The 23,207-nt window shown below is 43.5% G+C and overlaps 1 protein-coding gene across 2 annotated transcripts in view; it reads left to right on the forward strand.

Annotated features, from left to right (window-relative positions):
- The window catches only part of cavin1b (caveolae associated protein 1b), a 66,810-nt gene extending 45,239 nt beyond the window's left edge, over positions 1-21,571 (forward strand). Inside the window, exon 2 of one of the 2 annotated variants that reach the window (XR_015073458.1) lies at positions 17,706-17,791. Coding sequence is in view for 1 of the 2 variants with exons in the window: in XM_085966451.1 (XP_085822577.1) it covers positions 17,706-18,437 (732 nt within the window). In the remaining variant the exon portion in view is untranslated. Of the gene's footprint in view, positions 1-17,705 lie in introns of both variants that reach the window. The other variant, XM_085966451.1, reaches the window with a different exon arrangement.
- The last annotated feature ends 1,636 nt before the right edge of the window (positions 21,572-23,207 follow it).

The raw sequence follows: 23,207 nt of genomic DNA on the forward strand, positions 1-23,207 counted from the left end.
CTTTTTGAAGTGGAGTCACTGTTGTCATGTGGGAAACGCGGCAGCCAATTTGCGCACAGCAAGCTCCCACAAACAGCAATGTGATAATGACCAGATAATCTGTTTTTGAGATGTTGATTGAGGGATAACTACTGGCCAGGACACCGGGGATAACTCCCCTGCTCTTCTTCGAAATAGTGCCATGGGATCTTTTACATCCACCTGAGAGAGCAGACGAGACCTCAGTTTAACATCTCATCCAAAAGACAGCACCTCAGACAGTACAGCACTCCCTCAATACTGCACTGGAGTGTCAGCCTAGCTTTATGTGTTCAAGTCCCTGGAGTGGGGCTTGAACCCCCAACCTCCTGACTCAGTAGGTGAGTGTGCTACCCACTGAGCCACAGCTGACACTAAAAGTAAAAGAGAAACACACACAGCAAGTGAGTGAACATCTGAAAGGGAACAATGGATTAATGTTTTGGGTCTGACTCTTCATTAACAGTCCAGAACCTTTTTAACTTTCTCTTTCAGAATGTTGGCCAATTTTACATAAGAACATAAGAATTTTAATTAATTCACCACTTACCTTGTTAAAAGCAGGCCTTGTGCCTGCTTTTTAAAAGTGTAACTCCTGGAGACTTACCCTCCCGGGAAAACCTGCAAAAAAAACGTAAGTTCGATGTGCACACGCTGCCTCTCCTGCGCACGTGTTCCACCTCTGAACCCCTTCTTTCAGGGGAACGGAAGTGCCGGTTTCCCACGCATGCGCAGTGCATGCACGAAACCGGCACTTCCATTGGGCTTACGGGTGAGTTCCATGTAGTGTATGTACCCGTCTACCTTTAAGGGAACTATTGAATGTAACCGTTCACCTTTAAGAGAACTACTTTAGGTGTGGCACTATTTGTTTGGCTTCTGTATACTGTAACACCGACAGTGACCACACCAGTATATAAGTGTTGTGGCAGGATAACTGGGGCAGATTCGCCCTGACCTTCGAATAGTAAAGACCTGTTTGTTTGTTACTTCTGAAGTCTGTGTATTTATTAACTGCACAACCCACAGACTTTACATTCCCCATGCGTACTCACCCATGGAGACCCGAATTTCTGGGCCAATAGCGTTTTCCTGGGCTTTCCTGTGGGGATTGTTTGATGTGGGCTAGGTGCTTCCCTTTAATAGTGGAGATTGGGAATTTGCCCTGTGGATAATTGCAGGTGCAAATCAGCATTCCAATTCTCCAATATGTTGGGAGGGCCAGTGCGTTTTTCCCTTTCTCCCCTTAATATAAAAACCTATTGCTTGTCAACCTGGGTCATGATATTGGTAAAGAACACTGAACTCCTACATTAGGGAGTCTGGCTTTATGAGCTTGTCGAATGCATTGCTAAGACAGTTCTGGTTGCCATATTATAAAAAGGATATAGAGGCACTGGAGAAAGTGGAGAGAAGATTTACATGGATGATACCAGAAATGCGAGGGTATACATATCAGGAAAGGGTGAACTGGCTGGGTCTCTTTTCTCTTGGGGGAAAAAAAGGCTGAGGGGGTAACCTAATTGAGGTCTTTAAAATTAAGAAAGGTTTTGATAGAGTCAATACAGAGAGAGTGTTTCCACCTGTGGGGAAGAGCATAACTAGAGGCCATCAATATAAGATAGTCACCAAGAAATCCAATAGGGAATTCAGAAGAAACTTCTTTACCCAAAAAGTGGTGAGAATGTGGAACTCGCTACTACAGGGAGTGGTTGAAGCGAATAGTATAGATACATTTAAGGGGAGGCTAGACAAGCATATGAGGGAGAAGGGAATAGAGGGTTATGCTGATAGTTAGATGAGGAAAGACAGGAGGAGGCTCGAGTGGAGCATAAACGCTAGCATGGACTGGTTGGGCTGAATGGCCTGTTTCTGTGCTGTAAATCCTATGTAAAGAGTCGGCCACTTGGCCCCTCGAGCCTGCTCCGCCATTCAATAAGATCATGGCTGATCTTCTACCTCAACTCCACTTTCCTGCACTATCCCCATATCCCTTGATTCCCTTAATATCCAAAAATCTATCGATCTCTGTCTTATATACTCAGTGACTGAGCCTCCACAGCCCTCTGGGGTAGAGAATTCCAAAGATTCACCACCCTCTGAGTGAAGACATTTCTCCTCATCTCAGTCCTAAATGGCCGACCCCTTATTCTGAGACTGTGACCCCTGGTTCTAGACTCCCCAGCCAGGGGAAACATCCTTCCTGTCAAGTCCTGTAAGAATTTTGTATGTTTCATTGAGATCACCTCTCATTCTTCTAAACTCTATAGAATATAGGCCTAGTCTACTCAATCTCTCCTCATGGGACAATCCCCCCCATCCCAGGAACCAGTCTGGTGAACCTTTGTTGCACTCCCTCGATGGCAAGTATATCCTTCCTTAGGTAAGGAGACCAAAACTGTACACAATACTCCAGGTGTGGTCTCACCAGGGCCCTATATAATTGCAGTAAGACATCTTTACTCTTATACTCATTTTCTGAGCATTTTTTGTTTCTGCTCCCTCTTGATAGACTCAGAACCAAGCCTGAGTACTGCTTATCTTTCAAGCTTGATTCACCTCAGTGGATGCATTTTTGAGGCTCTCAGAGGGACCACTTGGAGCGCACTGTGGTTACAAAGGTGGACCTTTCTCAGAAATAGACAATGCTCACAGGACCATCCCTGTGCATTCCCCCTCTCTACTCGCCACAGAATTATATTGAGGCAGTTGCTCTGTTCCAAAGTGGGTCTGTCAGACAACCTGGAGGAGCAAACATGGTGAGGAGCACCAGCTATGGATCTGGTGCAAAACAAAATAAACCTTGAGATAAAGGTATAAAGAAAGAAAAAGAACTGCTTTATGGTTGAAACATGTTGAACATTCTTGTGGTCTATAGTCTGAGGCACGTGAATTCCCATCACATCAGATGCACTTTTGATCAAGTTGCAGCTGTCTTACTGGGTGGGATTTTCTGCGCTTGAGTGGGCGTTCCCATACCTCTGAGAGATAAACTGCCTCTATCACTGCAGACTTTCTAAGTGCGCCTGCTGAGTCAGTTCACTGAATATCCGAATATCGAAGAAAAGAAAGAGCTCTGCTTGACTACACTTCAGTTACAGTAGTTACAAGAAGTGCAAAATGATGGTTTCACTAGGCTTGAATTCATCAGTACAATAAAAGTCGCACTGCCAATACGTCATGATTTCCTTAACAATTTGCTGATTTTGCTTTAATGCATGGGATTCCCAAGTATAGAATGGAGAGCGATCACTTTCCCCTCTCTCCCCCTTTTGCATGCATTAATACAAAATGAAATCAAAGAAATTGGCATCGCGGCCGAAGCGATCAGTAAAACCATTCTCAGATGTTTCAACAAATTTTGAGTTTTTCCATCTGGTGTGTCCACGAAGCCAGAAAGTTTAATTTCTAAGGGAGAATTTTAACTCTCCCCGATCATTAGGGAGAATTAGTCCAGCAGTCTTGGTGTGGTTTGATAGAGATAAAACAAAGGCCAAGCTCGAGCTCCATTCTGGCGTGGTCTCCTTTGCACAGAGATGTCTATGGGCTCAACCTACTCCTCATTCTGGTCAGAAAGATAGTGAAGGCAGACAGCCAACTAAGGTGGACTATTGCAGGGGGAGAAGGGTGCAAGAATTTGGAAGAGTGTTCAGTACTTAAAAGTATGGATAAAATAAAAAAACATATCTCAAATATAAAGCAGATGCCTGCCACAATCTTTTCATTAAAAATTTTTACAGCTCAACAGGTACCCTAGCTCTTTCAGTAATGCAGAGTTTAAACATCAAAGTAAGTAAACACAGCAAGTTTCCAACAGCTTTAACCTGTTCAGTTTTTTCGTATAATGAAACGTTGGGGAACAGTGGCTTTATGTAGTCACAGTATAAATTGGCTTGTGAAGATTTCCACTGGTTGATATTTTTCAACACTGCACATTCTGACCGGCCAGAGGAAATCTTCATGAACGCATTTACAGTGTTGCTAAACACAGCGATTCCTCCCCATCATGTTCACAGCCTGTTAACTACAACACTAGAGCATGAGACACTCACTGGGACACACACTGAGCCTAGTCTCACTCTCGAAATATACTCTCTGACGTGAATCTTGTCATTCATGTGGAAATGACTTATGAAATAATAGTGGGCGGCCTGCTGGTGGCGCTGTCCAGGGGGAGTATAAATACTCGGGCATGGGCCCAGCTTGCTCAGGACATTCTTTAACAGGAACTAGTAAAGGACACAACTAGATCTCCATGTTGAAAAACAGTTGATTAAAGCCTTGTTTAACGCTTAGACCAAGTGCCTAGTAGTTTTCTTACGTCACTCTCACTTGTGCTTGCCAAGGTGGATAAATCTGTCCTTCTCCACTGGGCCATCTGGGGGAGGGAGGAAGAAATGGGTTGGGGGTCACCTCTGTACTGATCAAATGCTCCTGCATTAGGGCAACAACTTATATAGCGCCTTTAACATAGCGGAATGTCCCAAGGCGCTTCACAGGAGCGTTATCAGACAAAATTTGACACCGAGCCACATAAAGAGATATTTGGACAGGTGATGAGGTAGGTTTTAAGGAGTGTCTTAAAAGAGGAGAGAGAGGTAAAGAGGCGGAGAGGTTTAGGGAAGGAATTCCAGCGCTTAGGGCCTAGCCAGCTGAAGGCACAGCCACCAATGGTGCGGCGAAGGAAATCGGAGATGCACAAGAGGCCAGAATTGGAGGAACGCAGAGGTCTCGGAGGGTTTTAGGGCTGGGTGAGGTTACAGAGATAGGGAGGGGGCGAGGCCGTGGTGGGATTTGAACACAAGGATGAGAATTTATTTATGATGTCGGATGATGAGCAAGCAAACAGCAGCATAGACTTTGCTCACTCAAAAAAAGGAATGTGTGGCTCACAGTTGGGCAGGTGACTTATCCTAGTTAAGATTATAGAAAAGGTCCACAGACTTTGAAAGCAGTAAAGGGCACATCACACAATCAGAGAGTTCTATGGGACGGTATTGGCACTTTACACTGGACTGATAACATGTTTCCAGATACTGCAGTTCACTTTTGTTTTTAGTCTCATGACTCATCCACAGATAAAATCATGTGGGGGAGGGGAGACTAAAATACTTAGTTGCTACAGCAACAGCCAAAATAACATGTCAATAGGGTGGAAATGAATGGAAAATTCGAACAGAGTGAGCATTTTTTGTACATTGTAATTAGCAGAATCTGTTTGCCTAAAACTTCCCAGACAGTTTGTCTTTTGTTATTCGGATTACATAGAATATACGGCACAGAAACAGGCCATTCGGCCCAACCAGTCCATGCCGGCGTTTATGCTCCACTCGAGCCTCCTCCCATCCTTCCTCATCTAACTATCAGCATAACCCTCTATTCCCTTCTCCCTCATATGTTTATCTAGCCTCCCCTTAAATGTATCGATACTATTTACCTCAACCACTCCCTGTGGTAGCGAGTTCCACATTCTCACCACTCTCTGGGTGAAGAGGTTTCTTCTAAATTCACTATTTGATTTCTTGGTGACTATCTTCTATTGATGGCCTCTAATTTTGCTCTTCCGCACAAGTGGAAACATTCTCTCTGTGTCTACTCAAAACTTTGCATCATTTTAAAGCCCGCTGTTAGGTCACCCCTCAGCCTTCTCCTTTTAAGAGTAAAGAGACCCAGCCTGTTCATCCTTTCTTATTAGTAAAATGTGGAAAACGGCTCATTATGAAGTGGCGAACTGCCAGCACAGCTCTAGTGAAGCAAGCAGAGGAATAATAGGGCGGAGAGCTGCTTTAGAAGTTTTAAAACTCAGCAGTGGTGGGTACACTACATGTGTCCCTGTGCTGGGCGGGCGGGGAGGGGGAATCAGTGTTCCAGCTCCGGATCACTCTCCAGGACTTATTCTGTCGTGTGTGTGGTTGTCAAGTGAGGTCAGAATCAGAAAAGAAAACATTTTCAAAAAATGCATTTAAAGGAGCACCACTACTCTTTCTAGGAGTTACAGGACGAGCTGATCTCCTGGGACAGCCACCTCTGTAAAGCCACCACATTGGAAAGTCCTCCCTGCAGTAGATGTTGTATCTGTTCCAGAGCTGACTTTCACAATGCAGGTTTTGCAGGGATGCTGCACACTTTGTAAAGGATTATTTTTTTTTCCATGGCGATGCAATTGGTGGTATGGATGATGCCATTCAATTGTGGACAATGTCCCTCGTCTGCATGTAAACAATCACTGGGAAGGCCTGGCAAACACTGTTCAGTTGAAAGAGTGCCCCACTTTTTTAAACTAACCGTTAATAAATATAAATCAGTTATAAAGAATTAATCTTTTATTTCTGTCCCTGCTATTTTTCCTTGAATACTTTTGTTCAGATAGCGAGTTGACTGCACTGTGGCATGAACTTGGCTCAAACTTGACAGTGCAACACAACCCAGTTAAGATCAACAGAGATATCACGGTATCACACTTACCAGCACTGAGTTTCACTCTTTAACAGAGGGTCATTGTAAGCTAAAGCTACCCTGAAGTCAAATCGGGCAAGGTGTTGAACGGGCAGCTGATCTAATTCTGTCAGTTCCCCGTCAGGCGGCTTATGTTAAAATGACCCTAAATGTTGGAATGTACAAGCCCTCCCTTGCTGACGGGGTTGCTCATTACCTCTGATGAACTCTGAGTTGCTCCGTTTCTGTTTAGCTAGTTGTTAGTATTATTTTCTCTACGTACTTGGGGCTGAAGCTATTGCTTTAATTGTTTAATTCTAAAAGTATGAGTAAAAGCTTGTGGAAAAATGCAACAAAATCTAATTATCAGAAACTGGGGCTATAGTACACAGGGCCTCTGTCTCTTAATGAACGCCAGCTCCATCAGGCTTGCATTCAGGACACTCCCACTGCCAGAGTTCCCCTCTCCAACATTCCTTGCTGTAACATTTTCAACGCTTTTTTTTGCAGATTTATTATTTTTCTTTTACATTTCTTCTGTGCATTCTCCGCAGCACTTGTCCTCCTCCAGCTGAGATGGAGAGATGGCTCCGTGACTGGCACCCATCCTGCACCCTGGTTAGATGGCAGGAGTGTAACTGAAGAATTGGACGATGTCCAAAATCCTCCACCCCACAGAGCGGAACACTGATTGCTGTGTGAGCCTCCACCTAGTAGCCAGCTTTAGAACTGACAAAACCCTTCCAATTCAGACAAGAGATTCAGACTAAAATGCAGCCCTGGACTTCAAGTTTATTCCTTCTAGATGGAAATCAGAAGTTGAATTTGGATGGCATTCCACAATTTTTGAGGGTGTGATATTCTCTTTTATCACCAAGTGCCTTGGCTCGGTAGTCGCATTCTCACCTGAGTCTGAAGGTCATGGATTCAAGTCACACTCCAGAGAGTTAAGCACATAATCTAAGCTGACACTTCAGTGCAGTACTGAGAGGGTGCTGCACTGTCAGCGGTGCAGTCTTTCGGATGAGAGGTTAAATTGAGGCCCCATCTTTCCTCTGAGGTGGACGTAAAAGATCCCATGGCAAATCAGCAAAAATACTATGGTCCACTGTCAGCCCATGCACAGCCCCCTCCAGAATTGGACCCCCTCCCTCCGCTCCCCTCCCCCCTCCCCCTGCCCCCCTCCCCCCCCGCCACCCCCTGCCCAGGCCCACCCGCCCAGCCGACACAGCATAGGAGCCGGCCTGTTTCCCACAATCTCACAACTGTCGAGCTCCAGCAAAGGCCCCACTGTTTGCCGGCTGCATTCAAATTGAGACCTTTGCCTTTCCATTTTCCCACCTTCTCTTTTGCCTCCAATTTTATTAGCACCACTTGTTGAGCCCAGAGACCATCTACGCTGTTTATGATCTGAATTAACTTCTACCTGATAGCTTTCCTTTGAAATCATTGGGCAGTAAACTCAACGCAGCTCACTGCTGAAATGGTCTTGAAAAGATTTCCCCTAATGCTTCCTCCCAATCTCTAGGCTAGGCTGACAATCAGTTGGTAAGGGAGCAGGAACATGATGCCTTTGGCTACTGTTGTTCACTTAAATTCTCAGGGATTGAGTTTTCTCATCTGGACAACGCCCAGGTATTTGCAGTCACAGCTGTTTGATCGAAGGCCAGATCCACCATCTGTCTCATTGAAGAAAAGGCGAAAGGGCATTGTCATTATATCTGTCAAACTAAGCACAACTGCATATGTCAGACCTTGCTTGTACCTCACAAGGTTTTCCCAACAAGCAAAAGAAACATTTTTCCTGCAGTCAGATCTTCCTTTATGTCACTTTCTAAGATGGGCAGAATGTTTTACAGAAAGTGTCTCAAAATCTAAATGAGTTTCCTACAATTACTGACAAGAACAGATTTTGCCTAATTGTTTAATAAATATAGCTATAGTAATTATAAGTATTCTCAAGCTTATCCACTAATAAGTTTTTATTTGTCATCGACTACTTTGTTTTATTTTCTTCACTTCCTCTTTATGGTCTCCTTGCTCAATGCACCACCCATTGCTAAAAGAGAAAGCTGCTCCCAAACCAATCCTGCTCTGTAACCAAGCACTTGTGAGCAGTTGAAAGTGGCTTTCCCTCTGATTTTCCTTCCATGTCACTGGGACATTCGTGGCCTCTGTCTGGGGGTCAAACAGGCTCAAACCTGCACATTCCCACTCCGTAACATAGCTTAAGGGCAGGATTTTCATTGAGCCATGGAGGCGGGATTGGAAGCGTGTGGGGGGTTAAAATCTCGAAATCGGGGGGCACGAACCCATCCTGCCCCCAACCCACCTCCATGCCAGTTTCAAAGGAGGCGGATACCCGACCTGTGCTGGGACCCGCCTCCCCGAGGCGGGAAGGGGATTAGTGCCAATTAACTGCAGTGTACAGATTGTAAGTGTTTGACAGCTTCAAAGATATTTCATCTGTCAAAAGCTCTTGACAGATGAAGTGTCAATCTGTGATGTCACCTGTTGCCGGGTGGCCTGCTGAGCCCGCTGGACGGGCTCAACAAGGTCAATCAAGTGAAAATCGCGTGGGTTGGCCACAACTCGATGGAGGCGGGACTACAACCCCGAAAGTTGTAGTCCCGCCTCCTCAATGAAAATCCAGCCCTAACTGTTCCTGCACCAGTGCTGGGTCCTGGCTGCAGCTTGTTACACAGCCCAATAGACTGCGCTACCACACTGGCCCCATTTATCTACAACTAGAATTCCAGTGGCACGGTCATTTTAAAGAAATAAATTCATTTTCAATCAGCAATGAACCACAGAGCAACAAACCAATCCAATAAGGAATTCAGAAGAAACTTCTTCACTCAGAGAGTGGGTAGAATATGGAACCTGCAGGAGTAGTTGAGGCAAATAGCACAGACGCAGTTAAGGGGATGCTAGATGAGCACATGAGGAGGAAAGGAAGAGAAGGATATGTTGATAGGGTGAGATGAAGTAAGGTGGGAGGAGGCTCGTGTGGAGCATAAACACCAGCTTAGACCTGTTGGGCCGAACGGCCTATTACTGTGCTGTAAAAATGAGACAATTTTAGTTAGTTTGATTCAGAGCTGGAAAATTACTTTCATCAACTAGCCTGTTAGTTTGGCAAGGCTGCAAAAAACAAAGAACCTCATCGCTTGCAAGTAGTGTTAAGGATGTGCCCTCCCTCTGCATTGCTTCTTTATCTGGGCCTAGCTTCTGCCTATCCCACTGACTAGAGCCCCCAAAATCATATCCCGTTACTTTTTAAGATGAATCTCCCGGGATCAATGTTCAAACGACAGCTTTTGAGTACGTTTTAAGTTTAATTAGCAAGTTTAAAGTAGCCATTCTCAGCAGTGTGGAACGTTTAAAACAATTTTCCAACCTGGTTTTAGCCTTTTGAGAATAAACTGACATGTAGATTTTTCATATTCTCCAACCCTGGATATTGTTTGTAAGTGGTTGGAGAAATCTCTAAAAACTACCAGAGGCTACAAGTTGCGGAGGCTCAGGCTTTTTGCTTCATATTGTTCTACACTCACTCTACAATTGATTTAATCCCGCGATCTCTGTTTATGTATTTAAGCAACGCCTGTAGATCACCCATGCTCACCTAGAATGAATGCAATGATCCCACAACTTTCTTAAAGCACAGGTTACCCAATATGTTGATACAACACGCAAATTAAATATCACTTCCAGTTCTTACCATTCGTTACTCCACCATAATTATTAAAGTAATGTCACCACAAAACCAAAATATTCAAATCTTGTAACTGTTATGTAACCTTTCCCATCCTAAAATTCTGCCATGATGCAAAATAAGAAATTAAATTGTCTAAAGAGAGGAAAACATCCAGAAGACACAAGGGATGAAAACAATGAGACTTTAGATCACTCAGGCCTGTGAAAATACCGAGAATCTTTTTTGCTGGGTGTTCCTCAGCATTTTCTGTTCGAACTTTTTTGTATTTGTTCTCAGGATGTGGATTACATTACAGTGCCCAATCACTGTCACCAGAGGGCGCCAGTAAGCTGTGTATACACACTTACAATGTGTTGGTACTGGGTGGAACAGCACCACAGTTTAGACTGAAATTCTCTGCAATTATACAGACTTTAAAATCTTAAACTGCTGCAATTTTAAGATCCTTTCTTTTTTTTTACCTAAATTGATAAATCTGCAAAAACAAGCCAAGGGAACTTCCTCCAGGAGGACATCTCGCTGGCTGGAGTATAACTCCATCCTGGGGCAAAGTAAGCAGACTGCTGATTGGATCTCCTGGGCACTTCACTTTTTAATGCTTTTTACTGCTAAGAGCAAGCAGATAATCCCAACGCCATACTTCCAACATTAAGAATTAGCCAAGCACACATGCAGAGAGCTCCTTTGTGGCTGGCTGCAGTGTAACCCACAGCACTGCGCAGCTGGCAGTATAACTTTGGTCTGCCGACTCCTCATCGAATTCCACAGATACTGGCTGGAGACCATTAGCTCCAGTAGCTTTGTGGACTTTATCGGGTTAACAATTACAGGAAAGATGAAGCAAGCCAGACTATGTTTATATTAGATGTCTAAATTCTGCATGAAAAATGTATGGCTCTTAAAGAGGCAAGCCCTGTGTGAATAGTTCAGGCCTCCAAGCCTAAAAAGTGTATCAAAATCCACAACAAGGCCTTGGACAACGTGGACCACTTTCCATACCTCGGGAGCCTACTGTCAACAAGGGCAGACGTCGACGACGAAGTCCAACACCGCCTTCAGTGTGCCAGTGCAGCCTTCGGTTGCCTGAGGAAGAGAGTGTTTGAAGACCAGGACCTCAAACTCGGCACTAAGCTCATGGTCTACAGGGCAGCAGTGATACCCGCCCTGCTGTATGCCTCAGAGACATGGACCATGTACAGCAGGTACCTCAAAGCACTGGAGAGGTACCACCAACGCTGCCTCCGCAAGATCCTGCAAATCCATTGGCAGGATAGGCGCACCAACGTCAGTGTTCTTGCTCAGGCCAACATCCCCAGCATCGAAGCTCTGACCACGCTCAATCAGCTCCGATGGACGGGTCACATTGTCCGCATGCCCGTTACAAGACTCCCAAAACAAGCGCTCTACTCGGAGCTCCGGCACGGCAAGAGAGCCCCAGGTGGGCAGAGGAAACGCTTCAAGGACACCCTCAAAGCCTCCTTGAAAAAGTGCAACATCCCCACCGACACCTGGGAATCCCTGGCCCAAGACCGCACAAAGTGGGGGAGAAGCATCCGGGAAGGCGCCGAACACATCGAGTCTCTTCGCCGGGAGCAAGCGCAAGCCAAGCGCAAGCAGCGCAAGGAGCGCACGTCAACCCAAGCACCCCACCCACCCGCCCCTTCAACCACCGTCTGCCCCACCTGTGACAGAGACTGTAGGTCCCGCATTGGACTCATCAGTCACCTGAGAACTCATTTTTAATGTGGAAGCAAGTCATCCTCGGTTCCGAGGGACTGCCTAAGAAGAAGAAAAAGTCTGGGCATCGGTTTGGCCCCTGACTGTTTTCTGGAAACCAAAACAAATTTCACTATCATTTAAAGATTTGCCAGTCCTGACCAACTTTAATATCACCCCTGACACAATGAAGTGAAAGGGAAACCTAATAGCTGGATCAGTGCGTGGAATGGAATCATCAGCATTAAGCTCAACGTAAATCCGCACAAACAGGACAAGGGAAGATCCACTGGCTTATTTGAGTGAGTCGCCACTCCACTAAAGGAAGGTTGAACAGCGAGTCATGTCAGTCATGTTCATGCGCCGCCTAGTGGCCCCGTCAAGAAGGGTATTGCTGGAAGCCTGGTTGCAGAGAGGCTATTGGGCAATAGTATGGAGGGGAAGCAGATGAGAAAGAAAAGGCAAACAAAGGATCCCCTTTATGTAAGCCACAGAATGGTCAGATGCTGAATGTATGCAGTGTGCGACCATTCAATCAGCAGCATTTCCATTCTCTCATTAGGGAAACCTGCCCGATTTCCCTACTTACTATCCGCTGATACCAACAAGCTCAGGGGTGGTGATAGACCCTGGGATAGCAGTGGCAAGCCCCCTAATTGGTTGATTTTAGGGAGAGGGCCGAGTAAGTGGTCTCCCCTCGTTCCATAACACCACCCTCCCCATCAATCATTAGTATTGAAGGGCTCAGCTCATTCTGAGGCCTTCAGTGAAAAATTTGATGCATTCTTCTAGGTGCTTCTGCCCCCTGTGAATGGGCTGCGTCCCGTACTGTCGTTGCCACGGGCGACCCTCTTCAGTAGCAGTGGGCTCCCTCTTGGTGGTGGAGATCGCGTTGGCCATCCTAGGGAACGGTAGCACAGTGGTTATACTGCTGGACTAATAATCCTAGAGATCTGGACTAATGAGCTGGTAGACACGAGAGCAAATCCCACCACGGCAGCTGGGAATTTAAATTCAATTAAATAAATCTGTAATATAAAGCTAGTATCATGAAACTACGAGATTTTGTAAAAACCCATCTGGTTCACTAATGTCCTTTAGGGAAGGAAATCTATATGTGACGCCAGACCCCCAGCAATGTGGTTGACTCTTAACTGCCCTCTGAAATTTGTACCAAACCGCTACAAAGAAGTATACGACTTCACCACACTGACTGCAGCGGTTCAAGAAGGCGGCTCACCACCACCTTCACGAGGGCAATTAGGGATGGGCAATAAATGCCGGCCTTGCCAGCGACTCCCACATCCCATGCATGAATTAAAAAAAAAATCCTGGCCAGTATAAATAATGAGGCCCAAGGAGAACACTGGGGGCAGAGGTCCCACACCAACCCACCGCCCCCCCCCGCTCCCCCCCCCCCGGCCCCACCAAGTGCGGTGGGATTAGGACAATCCAGCTCTTGGTTTAATCATGATACAGGAAGGAGACAGAATTCGTGATTACAAAATGACACATTTCAGGCCCCCTACGATGACTTTGGCAGGATGAATTGTGGGTTCCTTTCCATGTAGGAGAAGGTTAAAAAGGCTATTTTAATAACTCTTGCTCAAACTGTGCAGTGTATGCGCCCGGCAGCAGTTTAGCTCATAGATCCAGTTCTTGCTGCCACCAAGTTAGTTGTTAGTGTACAATAAATAACACAGTAACACAACACCACATCTCTGTACATTGATGCTGTGAAACATTTTGATCGCACAATGATATGGACGGTGTTTCCCGTCAGCAGTATTGTTGTCACTGGCAGTAAACCTGCTCCCGCCTACTCTGGGGAAAATCCCACCAAGGTGTGTGGAAATTTCTTTGTAAATGTCCTTCAATAATTTTTCTTCATAAGATTTATTTTAAAGATCAAGCGATTGTTTAATTTGTGAAGCGGGCATAGAATTGACATGCAACTGGAATAACCACCAATAACAAATCACTTTGCTCCATGAACAGATTGCCACGTCATCCTGAAAGGCAGATATCTGCACATGTACTAGTGTTTCTCAGTTCTCCTTTGTTCTTATAGTTTATGCAGGTCAGAAGTAGCCTGAAAACAGAGATTTTGTTTAAAGTTCTTACCTTCAGTGATATCATGAAAGAAAGAACAAACTTACACTTATATAGGGCCTTTTAGGATTTTAGGCTGTCCCAGAGTGCTTCACAGCTAATGAAATACATTTGAAGTGTAGCAATGTCGAGAACACAGCAGCCAAATTACACACAGTAAGGTCCCCCAAACAGCAATGGGATTAATGACCAGATAATCTGTTGTGAGGGGTAAATCTTGGCTGGGACACTAGGAGAACTCCCCGCTCTTCTTTGGGGAGAGAGCGGAATTGTTGGGGTCACTGTTACACCAGCTGAAGCCCTTGGTGAGCGGGAATCTGGTATTGAGATGGAGGATCAGCCATGATCATATTGAATGGCGGAGCAGGCTCGAAGGGCTGAACGGCCTACTCCTGCTCCTATTTTTCTATGTTTCTATGAATACTGTCATGACATCTTTTATATCCACCTGAGAGGACATACAAGGCCTCAGTTTAATATCTCAGCTGAAAGACGGCACCTCCCTCGGTACTACACTGAGAGTGACTGCCTAGACTATCTGCTCAAGTCTCTGGAATGGGGTTTGAACACACACCTTCTGAGTCAGTGGGGAGACTGCTATGACTGAGTCAAGGCTGACACCCACACATTTCCCTCAAAGTGTTCACAGTGAATTCCGCTCCCCATTCATCATTGGCTGAAGGTCCTTTTACCTTATTGATCAAGTAGCAGGTAAACTATGCTCAAAATACCTCCATGCATTGATCGCCTGGTTTATCTTGTGACTGCTTTCCCTGTGAGCACATTGTCTGCTGATTCATGTAGTAAAATTACTGGACAAATATACACAATTCAGGCAGCTATTAAGAGGGACTGTCAGACAATGGGTGACAGAGGCTATTCTACCCTTTCTAGGAATGTTGTTGTGTTGGTCGTGAAGGACGGTGATGGCGAGCTTCTATTTTCTGCTTCGCCACAGCCTGCCACTTCCTGTACAGGGTTGTATTGTGCACCTGCTGGGATAGCATCAAGAATGGCATTCAGACTGCTTGGTACTTTTCCAGATCCAAGTGGAGGCCCAAATGCTCTGACGGGCACATGTCCCATATTTCTGAGGGGAAGGTAGTACAGCTTCGCTATAGTGGAGATATGCACCTTTTCAAACTAGCGAAAAATATAAAAACGGATTGTATAAGCTTCTGTAGGTATGTGAAAAGGAAAAGACTGGCGAAGGTAAATGTAGGTCCTTTACAGTCAGAGACGGGAGAATTTATAATGGGGAATGAGGAAATGGCAGCGAAACTAAATAAATACTTTGTTTCTTTCTTCAAGGAGGAAGACACAAAAAACCTCCCAGAAATACGAGAAAACCAAGGGTGTGGTGAGAATGAGGAACTTAAAGAAATTATTATTAGTAAATAAACAGTACTAGCAAAATTAATGGGACTAAAAGTCGATAAATCTCAAAGACCGGATGACCTACATCCTAGGGTTTTGAAAGAGGTGGCCATTGGGATAGTGGACGCATTGGTTGTGATCTTCCAAAATTCTATAGATTCTGGAACGGTTCCTGCAGATTGGAGGATAGCAAATGTAACCCCACTATTTAAGAAAGGAGGGAGAGAGAAAATGGGGAACTACAGACCTGTTAGCCTCACATCAATAGTTGGGAACATGCTGGAATCTAATATAAAGAACATCAAATGTATGTTGAATGTTTAAATGTCTTAATCCAAATGTACACTCTCGGGAGCCGCAAGCCTACATTTTGTTGTACTGCACTTGTGCACTAACAATGACAATAAAAGTTGATTTGATTTGATTTGATTTGATTTGAATGCAATAACTGGGCACTTAGAAACTAATAGTAAGATTGGGCAGAGTCAACATCGATTTATGAAAGGGAAGTCCTGTTTGACAAACCTATTGGAGTTCTTTGAGGATGTAACTAGTGGAGTAGGCAAAGGGGAACCAGTAGATGTGATGTATTTGGATTTTCAGAAGTCCTTCGATAAGGTCCCACACAAGAGGTTGGTGAACAAAATTAGGGCACATGGAATTGGGGGTAATATACTAGCATGGATTGAGAATTGGTTAACAGACAGAAAACAAAGAGTAGGGATAAACAAGTCTTCTTCAGGATGGCAGGCTGTGACTAGTGGGGTACCGCAAGGATCGATGCTTGGGCCCCAGCTATTCACAATCTATATCAATGATTTGGATGAGGGGACTAAATGTAACATTTCCAAATTTGCTGATGACACAAAGCTAGGTGGCAGTGTCAGTTGCTAAGAGGATGTGAAGAGGCTTCAAGGGGATCTCGACAGGCTCAGTGAGTGGGCGAGAACATGGCAGATGGATTATAATGTGGATAAATGTGAAGTTATTCACTTTGGTAGAAAAAACAGAAAGGCAGAGTATTTCCTAAATGGTGAAAGATTGGAGAATGCAGATGCTCAAAGGGACCTGGGTGTCCTTGTACATGAGTCACTGAAAGTGAATGTGTAGGTGCAGCAAGCCATTAGGAAGGCAAATGGTATGCTGGCCTTCATTACAAGAGAATTTGAGTACAGGAGTAAAGAAGTCTTATTCCAATTATATAGGGCCTTGGTGAGACCACAGCTGGAATACTGTGTACAATTTTGGTCTCCTTACCTAAGGAAGGATATACTTGCCATAGAGGGAGTGCAACAAATGTTCACGAGATTGATTCCTGGGATGGTGGGACTGTTGTATGAGAAGAGATTGAGTAAACTAGGCCTGTATTCTCTTGAATTCCGAAGAATGAGAGGGGATCTCATTGAAGCATACAAAATTATTACAGGGCTTGATAGGGTGGATGCTGGGAGAATGTTTCCCTTGGCTGGGGAGTCTAGAACCAGGGGCCACAGCCTCAGGATAAAGAGTAGGCCATTCAGGACTGAGATGAGAAGAAATTTCTTCACACAGAGGGTGGTGAATCTTTGGGATTCTCTACCCCAGAGGGCTGTGGAGGCTCAGTCATTGGGTATATTCAAAACAGAAATCGGTAGATTTCTGACTAGTAAGGGCATCAAGGGATATGGCGATAGGACCGGTGAATGGAGTTGGGGCAGAAGATCAGCCATGATCTCATTGAATGGTGGAGCAGGCTTGAAGGGCCGAATGGCCAACTCCTGCTCCTATTTCTTATGTTCTTATGTTCATCACTAACAGTTGTGCTACTCCTTGCACCATTGGGACAAACCCAACAAACAGGAGAGAGTGCACAATGTGGTGGGGGTGGGAGGGGGGGTGGGGCGGTAGGTCTTTTCTATATAAGGTTGAAATTGTTGGGGTCACTGTTACACCATCTGAAGCCCTTGGTGAGACAGTCTGGAACTGGAACTGAACTCTCCATTCACCCGCCGCTTCCACAGTATGAATGGCTATAACCCCCTGCCCTTTCTACCTTCAACAAGGGACCAGATAACCTGCCCTTTCATTCCCTTCTCTTTGCCATGGCGATGAGGACAAACAAAAGCAATTGTAGCGTGCAGGCTGGAGGGATAGAACAGAAAATATCACCGGTCTAATTCACTGAGCCACGACTTGTTGATGGATAGTAGGATCCCGCCTACCAGTGAAAAGCATTGAGCTGATCTGAACAATATATTGTCAAATACTATGACCGAATAGCTTTTATAGGATTTTTGTCAAAGAAACCAACTTCCTTTGCTATAATTTTGCATTTTCTATCTTTCAGGATGAAACGCCAATGCCTGCGAAACTGAGCCTTGGTAAATCTGTAAAAGAACACCTGAAAGCACCAGAGGAAAGGGAAGAAGGAAGTGAGCTTGTGACCAATGAGAACCACCCTGAAAGTGAAGCTATCTCACTCTCCTCTGATGAAGAGGTCGAACTCGAAGTCATTGAAGAGGAAACAACGGCAGTCCGCCTGAAAAGAAGTAGCATGAAGCGTATGGATGACTTCAAGAAAGCATTCTCCAAGGAATCAGTGGAAAAGGCTAGGCAAAGGACAAAGGAAAATCTGCAGAAGACCAGACTGAGAACAAAGGAGAATATGGAGAAGACCAGAAAAGCAACAAAGGAAAATCTGGAAAAGACGAAGCACACATTTGAAAAGAAAATGAGCAAGCTCGGCAACAAGATAGTGACACAAGAAAGGAAAGAGAAGTTGAGGGACTCAAGATCAAAGCTGAGGAAGTCCTTTACACCAGATCATCAAAAAACGGCAAGGTGTAGGACAACCGTCTACAGAATTCCACCATTTACATTTTGGGTTAAGAAGATGAGAGATGGAGATGTGGTGGTGCAGGAGGTGGAGATGATGGAAGGTCAGGGAGAGGAACACATGGTAGAAGATGAAGACAACACTGAGTTCCTTATTGAAGAAATCCCTGAGGAATCACTGGAGGAAGATAGAGATACAGAGGAGACCGAACTCCTCCTGCTTCAGAAAAGGGGAATTGAGTAATGACTTTATTGAGTGGACGTGACGTCATGTGGCTCTTGCTGGTTGGCTAGGGCAAATAAACAGAAATGGAGGAGTGAAATGTTTTTGGAATAGTTGATTATAAAGTATAAATAAATTAAGAAATGAGTGTTGTACAACATTGTAATCCTCTGGACTTAGTTATTCCAAGGACTTGTTGCCAGTAAGCATTGCTTTGATAAGACAAAGCAAGCTGTGTATCACCTCACCACTAAAATACTAAACAGGATTCCATTTCTAAATTATTTCAATTTGAAGAAACAGCCTTCTAAAAGTGCACTTGTGGCTTTTTAGTTTAAATTATGGGCAAATTAAATAATAATCAACCATGAAAGGGATCAATCTCGTTTTCAGAAATAAGTGGGTGAGCAATGCTAATTCTTGCTTTCCAAACTGATATGAAAGTTGTAATCATGAGGATTCTTACTGTTTGTACAATTATTTTTGCATTGGAGAAGCTTGTATATAGTGAAAGGTTTTAAAGTTGAAGAGATTTTTTCAATTATTATGAAGATTAGTACAGAAGATTATAAGCCGTATTTCTTTTTCCTTTTGGAGTTCTTAATCTTATTTTACTGATTAATTTTCCCAAGAAACATAAGACATGATATTGTGCTGGCCAGCTTTATCAAACAATTACAAACTTAATCTTACAAACATGAGTAAAACCTAGTGCAAAACGAGATGTTATTTGCCTTGTTTTCTGGTTAGCAACAGATATTATTAGTTCCAGTACAACATTGCCATCCAGAACTAAATCATCAAGCAGCAACATAGAATATAACGTAGCTCAATAGCCTTTCTAACCTGAGTTTTGATGACACGAGCTTATGGTAGCAGTTGAAAGTATGGACAAGGTTTTGTGTGATACAACACAGGCCAGGGAAAAGGCAAAATGACCCTTGTTACTAGCAAGGAGTAGACTTGGTGCAGTCAGGATGTGAAAAGAAGGCCAGAGAATGGGGAATGATTCAGAAGATTACTGTGCATCATATTGCTATGGCAATGAAACTTGGTAAAATTAGAATGAAATGTTGCTCTTGCCAACGAGTGAGAACGAGAGACCTTGTATGACGTCAATGCTTTTGTCTATATAAAATGAAATATCTTCTGCATTCATCACAAAGCTGGCATATCAATTACTTGGCATATCTTACCTTTGCAGTTTTCTGTCATTTGCTTTTATACACAGTAACCACAGTAACAGGCAAAGATGTAACGCATTGCATGGTACAGGCATTAAAACTGCATAACTGTATAATAATTCATTTTAAGAATTTATGTACATTATTACATAAATTTGCTGTAGCAGCTGCTTATAAATCATAGAAGTTAGTTGATGATTTGTGTAAGTAACTTTTTGAACTCTGCAAAGGAGTTTTTGCGCCATATCCAAATACTTTTAAACGTACATTTTCTTCAGTATATAATTTTACAGAAAAAAGGCCTACACTACAGTTTTGTAATTACATTCAGTAATATGCAAGGTTAAGTTTTTTGCATCTATCTAGAATATATTAAATATCTTATATCTGCATGTACTGTCACCGTTTTAGCATAATAACTTCCTCTGTGCCCATTTAGAATGGAAACAACTGCTGTCAACTTGTCATGCTGTAATTACACCTTCCTGCCAGTAGAAGTACTGTGGCATCGCCACTGCAGGAGGGTCAAATTGACAAACTTACGTAGTTAGGCAGTGTCCATTATCAATGTGGACAGAGGAATTTATAATGAAAATATAAAAATAAAGACAAAATGTATAACTTAAAAATGACAACTGAATTACGTCTGTGTGCCCTGATCCCATTAATCCTGCTTGACCTGAAGGCCATACTTGGTCTTGATTGTCCATGTGCAACACCATGAGAGATCGATAATTTTAGAAACCAATATGAAAAACAAGGCATAAATAATCTTTCAGTCCTGAAATGGTTGATGGCCTTGAAATTATACTGCGTGATATTAGCATATAAATTCTTAACATATTTGTATGAAATTCTGGTGTCTGCTATTTTAATGGATCAGTTAATTTGCTAAAATAAATGGGTTATTGTCTCTGTTCATATAGCAGACAAAGGAATTTCACACAAATGTATTAAATGCTTGTAGCTAATATTGTGCAATATAATTTCAAGGTTGATATTCCAAATATTGGTTTAGCTTGGATTCCATAAACAGACACATCTGCTGGTTTGTCATGGTATTTGGAAATGTGCAGTTCCAACATTTTGGAATTATATATATTGCAACTTGTAAATAGTAAATATGTTCCAAACACCATACTTGAGAGATTGACCATAACTAGTCTGAGATCTAAATGCTTTCTGACAGTTGGAAACAGTGGAACATCATAAGAACATAAGACTCTTTAGGAATAGGACAAGGCCATTCGGCCCAACATACCTGTCCCATTTCAATAGGTCAACCACACATACCTGCCTTCTCACCATATACCTCAATCCCTTCTCTCACCAGAACCACACCTAACTGTCTTTTCCTCCCAATTATACTGTCTGCTTCAATGGCCTTTGCTATTCCACAGCATTCGATCCTTTGCCCATTTTTCTGTCAACACACAACACTCTGACTTGCAGTGATGCTTCTTTGTGCTTTGATACCTCATTGCATCTCACAGCTTCCTGCTTAAAACTGGATTAGCTTTATGGATCTATGTTGCAATTTTGTTTCAATGCCGTCCTGTCTGAATGCAAAGGGAGTGTTGCGGTATAAAGAGGCTGTTTCATGTTTGCAATAAGTATCTTTCCAGCAAAATATAAATTTCCAAAAATGTACATTTCCACGGAGTGTCGATGTCAGTCTGAATGCAAACCAGTAAATGGATAAAATGTATCTGGGTTTGGTAAAGTATATGACTGTATCCTGGAGATCAGCATGAAGCAAGAAAGCAAACAACATATGTAATATCTGTATTGAAGAAAGATATAGAAAAACAGAATTGATATTTAGCTTACAATTTTTTCAATACAGCAACAGTGTTTATGAATATACATTATGCAGCAGACTTTAAATATTTGCCTTCTATATACAGTATTGTATTTTCATTGTAGGCAAATGCTTAACAATTCATAATAAAATCAATCTCGTATACAAGAGGCCATTGTTTGTGAGCTTGTATTATTCCTTTGTGCTGTGGTATCTAGAGTAATACTAGCAACATATTCTCGCAGCATGAGGTAAAAGAGCTACCATGTAATATAGGACCTTACATTGTAACTCTGCAATGTTATGCTTTTCTCTCTCTATAGTACATATCTATATTTATTATTACACCCTTTCTTAAAGTTGACGAATTTTAACCGCATTTTCTCCCATTTTGTCTCCTTCACTCCTGAGGACACTGGCTCACACTTGGGTGCAATTCCACAGACACTTTCCAGTTCCTAGCCCAATTACCCTAAAGCAGCCACAAACTCCTACAGGCACATAGAAATTCATAAAACATCCAAGCTCATTCAAATATCATTTGAAGCATGCACTGATGAAATTTCCACAATCTAACAGACGGTTTGTGTGAAACAATTGTCAGAGAACTTGCAGTTCTGTATTAGCTCATGTTGTCCAATTCTAAAAGTAACTGTGTGGACAGAGTATCAATGAACTACTAAAATGTTTCATTTTTCCCTAACTAGCCTCACATGTAGAAGAATAAGCAACAGTGATGTGCAGGTTACTCAATGTGGATAAGGTTTATAATGGCAGCCAATACTATACATTAGCACATAGATAATGCTCTGCACAATCTAGCCAGCAGACACCACCACTACAGGATCCGGCATTTATTAGGACTTTATTACAGGTAGACTATCCCTTATCTGAAAACCTTGGGACCAGCTATGTTTCAGAATTCGGAATTTTTCAGATTTCGGAAGGTATTATGAGACTGGGAAACTCTGAACATTAAATTAATTTGGTAATTAGTATTTGTATTTAATATAAATTTTAAAAGTTCAGGCTACCTCTTGCGACTGTTCCGTGTCTCATTCCCCTTCCTGCTTCTCTGTGCTGCCGCTCATAGTCTGTTTACAGCTCCCCCTGCTCCGTATCTGAATTCCTTGACTTAGCGGGGGTCTGGGGCTCAACTGCTGCCGCCAGTTGTGGGAAAGCCGGATATCGGCTGACTCCTACGCTAAGCTGGCCCGCAAATCAGGTCAGAAAAGAGGCAGTGTGCAGGAATTCTTGTTCTGGGCCCCGGAGGACCACTCCTGCTACTCTAGGGCCCACAAAATAAAAATGTTAAATTTGCTGAGCCAGTTTTTGAACAGCCTCCAGCATGCTCTTTAATGACCGCTGGTTAGACCGCTTAATGTCTGATGCCTCACACCTGCGTGGGTCAAGCATCGGCCGCGTCGGGTCATGTTTGGCGCCACTCGGGTCATGTCGTGCGCACGACTTACGCTCCACGAAAAATCTTCATGTCGTGTGCACGACTTACGCTCCACGAAAAAACTTTCGGTTTTCAGAGGTTTTCGGTTTTCAGAAGTGCGGATAAAGGATAGTCTACCTGTATAGGGATTCTGGTAGAATTAAAAGTGGTACCACTTGGGCAGCAAGCTTTGGCCTGTTGGAGAAAGCACCAAGCACCATGCCAGAAGATGAGACACAGGTTTGATCCCCACTCTGCTGTTTGGAGGGACTGACAAGAAACCAGGTACCTCCTGACAGGCTGGAGGAGAAATCAGAGAGAAATCACAGGGCCAGTCTGTCATGCCAGTACCCAGCTGAAGAGCA

Source organism: Somniosus microcephalus, chromosome 24 (assembly GCF_052327205.1).
Source record: "Somniosus microcephalus isolate GS21.2 chromosome 24, FLI_Smic_1.0, whole genome shotgun sequence".
NCBI lineage: Eukaryota > Metazoa > Chordata > Chondrichthyes > Squaliformes > Somniosidae > Somniosus > Somniosus microcephalus.